At 45.0% G+C, this 11352-nt stretch overlaps 1 protein-coding gene across 1 annotated transcript; it reads left to right on the top strand.

Moving 5' to 3' along the window:
- The first annotated feature begins 4721 nt into the window (after positions 1-4721).
- Positions 4722-11116, top strand: LOC125551716 (Fanconi anemia group I protein-like). The gene is made up of 13 exons (XM_048715013.1): positions 4722-5592; positions 5789-5870; positions 5965-6156; positions 6282-6346; positions 6424-6583; positions 6662-6907; positions 7003-7119; positions 7248-7439; positions 7517-7598; positions 7691-8631; positions 9388-9898; positions 9977-10167; positions 10265-11116. Exons 1-13 carry the CDS (start codon positions 4835-4837, stop codon positions 10862-10864), a joined length of 4137 nt encoding a protein of 1378 aa, XP_048570970.1. The 5' UTR covers positions 4722-4834; the 3' UTR covers positions 10865-11116.
- Positions 11117-11352: the final 236 nt, after the last annotated feature.

Below are 11352 nucleotides of genomic sequence, written 5' to 3'. Positions count from 1 at the left end.
GAAAAAAAGAGAGGGGGAATCAGATATTCATGGAGAGGGTGGTTAAGGAGGCCCACCTCATAAGAAAAGGGAGGATGAAGAGGAAGAAGAGAGGAGGAGGAGGAGGAAGAAGAAGAAGAAGAAGGGAAAGGGGCCTTGCTCTATGCAATAGAGCTATGTCATCTTCAACTTGCTTGTGGACGATGATCGTGTTATCCTCTAAACTATGCTCTTCGATTTGGTTGTGAACTACTATGTGTCATTAACTACTATCTCTCCTCCTCGATTTGGTTGTGAACTACTATGTGTCGTGAAGTACTATGTATTATGAACTAGTATGTGTCGTGAAGTACTCTGTGCATATGTTTTCTTCACAGTTCTTCGCTTGCTATGTATCAATCCTACTTCACATCATCGGAATATGTGTGCATATGCCAAAAAATTCGCTAAGTACAAGTGCAACGCCTAGCTCCAGGGCGTTGCACTGCTCAGTGTGACGCCTAGTTCTGAGGCGTTGCACTCCTGGGATGAGCTAAACAGAGAGCAAACAAAACGTTTGCAAGTTACAGCTGCTGCAGCGCCTAGCCTGGAGGCGCCACACTGAGTAGTGCAACGCCCTTGTAAACACTTTGTTTGCTCTCTGTTTAGCTCATCCAAGGCGTGCAACGCCTCAGAGCTAGGCGTCACACTGTACAGTGCATCGCCTAGCTCTGAGGCATTACACTCCTAGGATGAGCTAAACAAAGAGCAAACAAAACGTTTGCAAGTTACAGCTGCTGCTGCGCCTAGCCTGGAGGCGCCACACTGAGCAGTGCAATGCCCTGGAGCTAGGCATTGCACTACTTAGTGTGGCACCTCCAGGCTAGGCGTTGCACGGTTGTAACTTGCAAACTGGGTCATTTTCAGGCACAGTTCAACATTTCCTAGAATAAGCAGTCAGGATCTTTAAGTTCAACATTTCAGTCACAGTTGAACATTATTAAGACAACAAGTTCAACATTGCTAAGATAAACAATGACTTCAAGTTCAACATAGAGCTACCACCACTCCAAGTTCAACATAACTAAGACATACAAGAGGATCAAGTCCAACATAGAGCTACCACCACTCCAAGTTCACCGACATAACAAGTTCCACATTACTACAAGCTACCACCACTTCAAGTTCAACATTACAAATAGAGGACGATGACTAGTTCCTTGAGCACTTTTTGGTTGCTCCCCCCTCTTGCTAGCTAACTTCTTCACCTTCCTAGGAAGAGGAACCCGCTCCCGCTCTGGCTCTGGTTCCTCCACGTCATCCACATCGTCATCCAAATAGACATCCAAAGCCGCCATCTGCGAGGTGCCGACCATCCTTTTGCCTCTTTGGGTGAAGTCTTCAGGTGTGTACTTGTTGATTCTCGTCCTAGGCTTTAACCTGTATGCAGACCTAACCTGGTACGTCCCCAAGGTCATATCATCAGCAACCTATGCATCAACAAAAGATATGGAAAGACAATGTGTGAGGATATAGTTAGCAATGCATCAACAATTGGATATCTATGCTCATGCCATACCTCTTGGGTGACCACACCCACATCCTCATCCTCCAAATGATCACCATGGCCCTTCCCCGAAGCGGGATCTGATGGTGTCGCCGACCTAGACCGTTCTGGTGATACATACTCGGGGTCACGACAACCGAAAAGGATTGATAGACGCCTTAACTTTTGGCCCTGGCACTGCAACATGTACAAGTGAATGAGACATCGAACGTAGCAACACATGTTAAGTGCTAGTTTGAAGGAGATGTGAACCTTGATGAATGCTCGAAGTGCACCTTCCCCATCGCTTTCGCCAGCCGGGGTTGTTTCAAGAATAGTCTCGGTCTCATCAGCTGCTTTCTTGATCTGGGCACGCTATGAACAGAAACGGTATTAACGTGTTAGGCAAGCGAAGATGTGAATAGTGTGAATGAAAAGCAAAGAGGGCAAATACCATAAAGTTCATCATTGGAGCTGAAGGGATCATTGAGTTGCCTTTCCTGACTAATGCGTTGTACTGGTGCTGCGCTACCTCATCAAAAACGGTGGGTTCTTCCAAAATCTCCTCAGCATACGCCGGCTTGCATACCTCCACACGGGTACTTGCAAGAAACCATGTGAGATAGTTGTTGAACGCGATCGGGCAGTGCTCACGAAGCGGGGCTCGTTTTCCAGCCCTAGCTTGCTCCACACTAAGCGCGAACTGTACGACATAGTTCCCGTGATGCTTGTCCCAATTCTTGATCTTCCGCTGCCTTTTCCTATCCAACCTGCAAGTTAGAAACAGAATATTAGCACCATCGAAACCGCCGAGAAGCTGCTAAGTGCTCAAGGTTAATTATATTTTACGCGTGTAGCAACTTGTCCGTGTCCTCCCACTCCGATGGGTGTGCCTAGAACAAACCAAACTTATGGCGCACTCGATGTGGGAGGTGAAGCTCAACCGCCCAATTGCATATGAGTGGGCACCGCATACGCCAGAGATCCCTATCCCTAGTGCACATCGGATTCAGTCTGAACTCTATAGGGTTACCAAAACTGTCTCCTGTTCCATACGGCTCCCATACCACCTGCAAAATGGGATAGAATGCAAAATTGATATCGACTTACAATAGAAGCATCATAATCACTTATGCAATGTCGATTCACCTGCTTAGGCGTGATCGCGTCAAGCTCACTCTAGTACAACTTGTACATGACCGAGGGATCATCCGTCGTCTCATTTAACACATCCCACTTGTAAGCCCAACTGGGGAGCCATAGTGGGTTGCTTTTGTTGTCCCAATCCTCGTACTTCACGGTCTTCGGGCGTCCAACCGGCAAACGCTCCCAGCTCCATATGGAAAGTGCGAGCAAACAACCACCAATACCTCCAAATGACCTACAACAGGCTTCGTCCAACTGCACATAAAAGAGAGCATGGTTAAATTAAGAGCAAGATCGCATTTATAATGTAGCAATGAAGTGAAAAAGAAACAACTTCATACCTGTCTATACAAGTAAGCCAGTGTTGCCGAACTCCAACTCCAATTGCTATCAAAGACGGTCAACACCTTCAGCCACATCCATGGAGCATTCTTGCCTGTGCCATCAGCATACATAGTCCTGGATATCACGTACCACATATAGACACGAGCATATGTCTTGACCGTGTCCTCATTAGCTTCCTAAGGGCAAGTACCAAAGTGCTCAGTAATCCATGTGAAAGGAGCACCGACTGCGACTCTTTCCTTCTTCTTGTCTTCTGTTGCTGGTTCCCGAGGCTCCGGAGGAACCATACCGATAAGGGCATTCATTTGCGCGCGCCACCCATCAGAATCAATGCTCATACATAGAGGATTCCCATTGATAGGAAGACCGGTGATCATAGCAATATCCTGAAGCGTTACGGTCATCTCCCTGGTCCGAAGATGGAAACTGTGTGTCTCCGGCCTCCAATGATCAATAAGCGCGGTGAGTGCTGGAGCATTGTTGGGTGGCGTCGACCGTCTGACCATCTGAATGAAAGGGAGAAGTCCTGTCTCCCTTACATACGGTGTGTATCGCTCATCATAGCGCATCCACCCAAGGGTGACCCCGTGAGAACGAAGCTTCAGAGGTGCAAGCTCCTACAAACAAACAAATCATAACATTACATATGGAGCATTTGTGTTTGAAATAAACACGAAATTCATAAAACCGGCCACTTTCATTATTACCCGCTGCTCCACCACCATAGCATACGACCGGTGTTGTTTGTTCCAGTGATTATCGAGAAGCCAAACCATCCTAACAATTTTAAAAGAAAATTTTCTTATCAACACGATTATCTTTTGAATACAAATAAACTAAAGTACGCCTAGTACATACAAAATTCAAAGCATATGTATCCAAAGCATTCTTGTCAACACAAATATAATTTCAACACAAATAAACTAAACTAGGCCTACTTCATGCAAGATTTAATACAAATCTCTTTTCCATATAAAATAACATGTCAACCTATGTATCCAAACCATTTTTTTTTAATAAAATATACTAAACTAGGGTTGCTAAATTAGGTATCTAATACATGCAAGATTCTAATACATGCAACATTCTAATCTAACAAGGGTTCCCCAAATCTAATACATGCAAGATTCAAATAAGGGTTCCCCAAATCTTCAAAATATCATACATTCTATGGATAGAAAGAAAGGGATCGGAGGAGAGTACCTTCTAGAATGGATTGGTGAAGGAATCCACGGACCAAATCGTTAGATCTGAAGAATTTGGAAGAGGGGATTGAGAGGGGGGAGGAGAGGGCCGCCGCCGCGGCTATGCTGTTTCTGTAACTGTAACTAGTGGTGCAATGGGGTGGGGGGAGGGGGAGGAGAGGGCCGCCGCGGTGAATAAGTCACAATGCAGTGCCCGAGCGCTAGGCGTTGCATATGTGCGGCGCCTAGCTCGGAGGCGCTGCACTGCTGGGTGCGGGTCCAGGGGCTGCCACGGTGGACTGGCGTGCAACGCCGTTGAATTGGACGTTGCACCGTAGGGTGTGGCGCCTGCATGACGGACGCTACACAAAAAGATGAGAAGAGTGAAATAGTTTCACGGGCAGTTCATTATGTGAATTACGGGTAGTTTATTATGTGAATTGATTTCGTCAACAGATCAAAACTGTGAAATTTGCCGATCAGGATAACGTCGAACCAAACAAGCCCTAAAGGTGCAGGAAGGCGAGCGTGCAGAAACACACACACAAAAGAAAAAAGAAAAACCTTCTCGTGTCACGGAAGGCGAGCGAAAACCCCACCCGCTTCCCGCCCGAACCCCCAAACTCCCCGCCGGCAGCCACGCCTTTGGACGGTGATGTCGGCGGCCGCCGTCGATGGCCCTCCCTCGTCGCAGCAACCCCCACGGTCCAGCGTGGAACCTGTCCTCCAACTCGCCTCCCGCGACCCCTCAGCCGCGGTTCCCCTCCTACCCGCTCTCCCGCCAGACGCCCTCGCCGACCTCCTCTGCTCCCTCTCCGCCGCCTCCCCCCCGAACCACCTCTCCCTCCTCCCAGCCCTGCTCTCCCTCTCCCCAAACCCCTCGGCCGCCTCCGCTGCCTTCTCCTCCCTCCTCAACGCGCCCAGCTGGCCGTCTCCGACCCTCCTCGCCGTCGCCTCCCTCCTGCGCGACCTCCCCGTGTCATTCCGATCCCGCGTTCCCGACTGCCTATCTAAGGTTCTCTCCCTCCTCCCCGGCGCCGATGTCCAGGACCTCCCCGCACTCGCCTATCAGCTCCTCCTCCTCGCCTCCAAACCGGTCCACCCCCGGCTCGTCCTCGCCGGCCTCCTCCGCTTCTTCGGCGGCCGCCACGGCGCCCGTGTGCGCGCCCTGCCGTCCATCGCACGGCAGGTCGAGGGCACCGTGCTGATGCACGTCGCCTTTGCGGTTAAGCAGGACCCTGCACTGGCAAGGGAGGTGGTAGCCGCCGTCAAGGCCAATGCCACGGGTGTGCTCAACGCATTCGCCGTGGCGGTACTGCTGTCCGTGGCACGCGTGCGGAGGTTCAACGACGGTGCTGTGGCCGTGCTCCGGGACGCTGCCACTACATCACGCCGGGATTATCGGATGTCGAGGTGAGGGCATTGTTGTCTAATTGGGATGTATTTAGCGTACACATTTGTTGTGAGATGTACTCCCTCCGTTCCAAAATAGATGACCCAACTTTAGTACAAAGTTAGTACAAAGTTGAGTCATCTATTTTGGAACGGAGGGAGTATTTAGCATCGATATTTGTTCTGATTGGCTGGTTTCGTGACCAATGTCTTATAGGCGCTGCAAGTGGTTGCCAGATGGCCTCAAAGAGGAAAGTGTAGAGGCTGCTCATTGTGTTGAGAAGGCACTACTGAAAGCAGTGAGGAATTTGTATTTTGAATCTGTGATGATCAGAATACTCTACCTTGGATTCTTAGTTCTCTTTGGGATTGTAAATTGGGCCTAATATGCAGGTCGCTGAGAGCATTGGTGGGAGGGAGCATGTCGTTCCAAGCATTGTTCAGGTAGGTTTTCTCCTGTTAGAAGCCTCAAACGGTGATCCAGGGGAGGAAGATGGTCCAGACGAAGGGGTTATGAGCACTGAAGAAATAGGTGTTAATATGCTCAAGTCGTTGTTTGAGACCCACGAAATGGCACGCACTGAGGTATGATCAAGGCGGTCTGATCTTTTTGTTGGGGAGTCAATTATGATTAGCTGCTTGATTCGTTTAATATGACATAGCATGTTTCCATTGGCTTACTTTTTTCCCATTGGTTTACTTGAGGTCAGATAATTGAACAATGCAAGTTCCGGATCCTCTCAGCAAAGCCCCAGCAAAGTGCACCAGTCCTTCGGTAACAGAAGCTCGAAAACCCGTTAAAAGCTTGCGGAGTATACTTTCTATTTTAGTAAATTCTGTCTTTTTCTACAGTTTGCTTGGATGCTTAGTTCGGAGTCATCCGTTTCCAATGCTAGAATACGTTGCACACCTGAAGGAGTTGCTGGACTATTTTGCCTTCATGAATGACAAGATATCGACGGGTCTGATCAATTGCATCTTGCCACTCACTAAGTTCAGCCGTGATCTCAAGGTCTGTGACCTTCACAGTATTCCATGCTTTTGTCGTTGTAAACCGGGGTATGATGATTGTGGTGGAATCAATTTTCAGGATTACATAATATTGGTAGTAAGGAAGGCCATGTTCAAGCGGGAGGATGCTGTCCGTATTGCCGCTACAAATGCTATAGTTGAGCTGATTGTAACAGAGAGCGAGTACAGGAAAAATGAGGCTAATCCTTTTCAAGACTCATCAAGTCAACCGAGCTCTAGCCAGCAACCTGAAATACATAGAGAGGTTGGTGTGGAACTCTTTCAAGAATTAAGTGGATTGCTTCGCAGATGTCTTTCCCAGCAGGTATCTTACAGATATACTGTGCTACTTATTTGTTCTATCCTTCATCTATAGCAATGCAGATATTAGTTCCTGACATAGCTACTCTGCTATTACAGGCTAGAGTCAAAATGGTTTTGTACGAGGGTCTCATTCGAATTGTTACCTCCGATCCAGATGTTGCAGACTATGTCCTTGATTTCCTGTGGCCTCACTTCCTAAACTATTACATAGAGGTAAAACTACCAAAGAGATTCTTGTATCCACTTCTGTCCACTTGATACTGTAGATTCACTCAAGTACATTTTTTTCGCAAGCCAAATAAAGTTTTTCTTATGGGATGCTGTTGCCTAAATTGCTTCAGAATGCTGAATGCCCCCTTAAAATGGATTCATGTTTTAAAGTTGAGAATGCCAAAGTATGTATGGTGGAACCTTTGGATTGCCTACTGTCATGTGTCTCGTGCATTCTTCGAGCTCAACAAAATAGTAAATGTCACCGACCACGTGATGCATATTGGAAGTGTTTTGGTTTTGCTCCTTCCCAGGATAATGAGGTTTGGTCTTTGCTCATTTTGAAATCCTTAACTAATTGGTTTAAGCATAATGTATTCCAAATCTATGCTACTGTCAGGTTGGAAGATCCTCATCAAGGGACTTGTTCATGAAAGGATTATCAAATATCCAGAAGTATTTGAGGAAATGCCTCACAGAAGGTTTGTGATAAAGGCATCCCGTTGGTGCTTAACCCTATTATTTTAAATGACACATATTTTCATGCTTACAGTTTGCTGTTGATTTATAACAGATCAACGAGGACAGACCCAAGAAGCTGGTTCTGCTTCTTCATCTTTGGAGATAGTCCAGTGTCATAACGTTTTTATGCCTGGAATCGTTGAGGTTTTTGTTGATTTTGCTTCTTCAAAACTAGCTGAAGCTGCTGATGAACCGAAGGAGAAGTTAGAAAAAGAAATACTGGAGCTCGTTGATGCTCACAGTGGCTTTGAGAGGAAAACAAGCAAGAGCAGGGAGAAAGTTGCACGAAGAAGAGGGGATTCAAGAAGTGCTACAGATAGGCAGACTAATGAACCTAATGAAAATTCAAACGCTTCTTTGCTGAAATTACATGAAAAGAGGGGGAAATTTATGAATTCAAGTTTGTATGAGCTTGTAGTGATGTGTGCCAAACAGTGCCATGCTGATAAATATGATAAAGGCAGCCAGCGTCCTAGCCAATCTAAATTGAATCAGAGCTCCAATCTATTATCCTTCGTACTGAAAGCCTGTCTTGAGATGTTCAGATCACTTACAGCTAAGGCAAGTGATCTGGCCATTGGAAATCTAAGAAGAACGCGGTATGAAGATGTAAAAAACTTAGCGCAGCCAATTGTGAAGCTCATATGGTGGCTTATGTTAGATTCAGAGCAAGAGAATGGTGGATTCAAGAAGAACACAACCCAAGGGAAGAAAACAGTTGAAAACAAAAAGGATCAGTTATATCTGGCATTGACATGCTTTAAAGAACTTTTTAAACTAAGTGTATCAGAAGACCGTTCTAGTGACATTACTGATCTTCTGATATCTTCGGCTCCTTCAAATATAGAGGATATGATGGAAGCTGACCAGCTTCTTGACAATGACACTACTGTGACTGAGAATCCAGCAAAAAGAGGCGCTCATGTGTTTCTGAACATATTGAAGATGTTATATGCTAGAGCCCTTTCCCAATCCCTTTCACGTGAATCCGAGGTAAGCCTAATGGTAATCTGAGTAGGACAGCAACATATGATGGATTGTGTTTCTACTGTATTACATTATTATAACTCTGATGCCCAGTTGCACCTATTTAGCATAATAAGCATAATGCACAGTAGATGCTTCTGCTTCTGCACCGTTCATTTCGTTGGAAATATTTGCACATGCTCCTTGTTGGCCTGCTTATGTTATTTTGGGTGGAAGTTGTGCCACAGTTCAGTTCTACTCCCTCCATTCCAAAATAATTGAAGTTATACATTTGTCGTAAGTCAAACTTGCTTAAGTTTGACTAACTCTATCGAAAAATGTGCTAAGATTTACAACACCAACACATAGTATAAAAATATATTTCATAAAGATTCTCATGAGACTAATTTGATGTTCTAGATTTAATATATTTTATGTAGACTTGGTCAAACTTAAACAAGTTTGCCTTAGGACAAACCTAGAACTTAAATTATTTTGGAATGGAGGTAGTAGATGATATAGATTAGTTGACATTTCATATTCTAGATAACTTATCCGTCCAAACTTGCTGTTCTCAGTCTTTGAGTGATTTTGTTTTCTTTGTTTTAGGTATGTGCGGGTATGTCATGCCAGATACCATGTTATGTGTTAATAAATAACTATCCACAAAATAATCCTCATTGAAGATACAAGTGAATAATTTGATCTTAATGGTTTGCTTTGGTAGATAATCTAAAGTTCTCTCACAAATGGAAAAACTAAAGTTCATGTTCATTTCTGCAGGCTGTATCTGAACTGATTTTTGGCATATCAAGGAAACTGCATCCTGATCAGAGGCATCTTGTGGGACATTGGGCTGCAGGCTTATGTCGAAAGAATACTGTCCAAAGCCCAACCACCGCACAAGAGATGGTAAAACTCGCTGTCCATCTTATGACAACTCCAGATGACATGATTCTTGTGCATGAGATGACAACAGAGTTGAAGAAATTAATAGCCTCCGGAGACGAGGACTCTGTAGATTCTTCCGAGGCATTTCTCATTGTCAATTGTAAAACAAAAAATTCACTTGTTGCTGTCTTCCTTCACATGGTTGAGTCATCTCTTATGGAACTGGAATGGGGTCTTGGTAAGCTTAAGGCAATGCTGACATTAGGTTACGGCTCTTCTAATGTCGACGAGGATCAGCCAGCAGATGAAAGGACGCAAAGAATGTTTCTGGAGGAAGCACTCTACTCCAGATCAACATCAGTAGTTCATGTTCTTTCGTCTTTCACACATATGAGCCTTAAGGGTAGGTTGAAAAAGTATCATAAAACGCCTATATTGTTACATTCCTCTATTCAGTCTGATTTTACCTTTGCACACTCAGATTCTCAGGCAGAGCAGTTTCTGAAACTGACTGCAAAGTTCTACAAGCTCTTGGCTCACATCTCAAAGTCTCAGATTGCACCTAAGGGCTACAAGCAGTTCATACCAGGTCTCAAATTTCAGAAAATGGCGGAAGTAACTTGCAGGATGCTTACTGCTCCACTTTACAATTTTGTCTTTACACTTCAAGAGGTCTCTGGCACTATAAATACACTGTTCACGCTTATGGCTCCTATCACCTCATTTTAATAGTTTCTTGTTTTCTCGTTTGCTTTATTGTGTGTTACAGAGTGAGCAACCACACAAAAAAGGAACCCTCGCGAAGATTAAAAGGGAGAGCAAATGCATTCCTGATCTTATTTTCCAGGTTGAGGATTATGAGAAGTACCTAATTCAGTTAAGCAAGCTCACAAAGGTGAACCTTCTGAGGCATGCCAAGCGTAGCGTAGCAAGAGATTTTCGGATACAACCAAAGGAGAAAGCTGCAGAAGAAGAACGTGAAGGGGATTCTCCTCCAGCGAGTGCCGCATCACCTGAGAGTGACCCTGAGGAGGATGCAAAAGAAGGTCCAGATGTTCGTGCTGATGAAAACCTGCAGGCCAGTGCACAACATGATGACACCGTCCAAGATTCTGAATCCGATGGAGAAGAGGAGGAAGTATTAGTACACATGAAGAGAGCCAATGCAAACCAAATTGTCCAAGATTCTGAATCCGATGGAGAAGAGGAGGAAGTATTAGCATGCAGCAAGAGAGCTAAGACAAACCAGATGGTCCAAGATTCTGAGTCTGATGGAGAAGAGGAGGAAATGTTAGCACGGAGGAAGAGAGCCAAGACAAACCAAATCATCCAAGATTCTGAATCTGATGAAGATGCTGAAGGCGAGTGAATTTTTTGTAGGCAGCAATCAGAAAGCATAAGTCATAGTTGTAGGAAATATAGATCAATATTCATAGATAGTTTTGAACAGTTTCTGTTGGTTAACCTGTTGATTTTAGACAATATATAAGATGTAATCGCAATCATTGTGCTCTTGCTCTTGGTTACATTTTTCTCGTGAATTTTAACACGAACCACATTTCTTCTGGAGCGAGATATACTACTGTACTATGCTGGCAATCTTTGATGACTGAATTTTGTCCTTCCTGTCTTACTGTACTTCACTCACTGTCAAGAAGAGCCTCCTGTATTGAAACAACTTGACGTATATTGGCTGTTGACGGGGCAGCATATTGTCGAGTGCAGTGATCCATGTCTAGCACCCTATCAGGAGATAGCTGATGTTTTATTTTTCAAAAAATGGCGGTAGCTGATGTTTCTGGTGGGCAAAGCATAGTCTGCAGTTGCGCACACTCGGCAACATCTGAATCTGATCCA

Source organism: Triticum urartu, chromosome 4 (assembly GCF_003073215.2).
Source record: "Triticum urartu cultivar G1812 chromosome 4, Tu2.1, whole genome shotgun sequence".
In the NCBI taxonomy this organism is placed as follows: Eukaryota; Viridiplantae; Streptophyta; class Magnoliopsida; order Poales; family Poaceae; genus Triticum; species Triticum urartu.
Note: the sequence above shows the minus strand (reverse complement) of the source record. Positions and strands in the feature narration are given on the sequence as shown.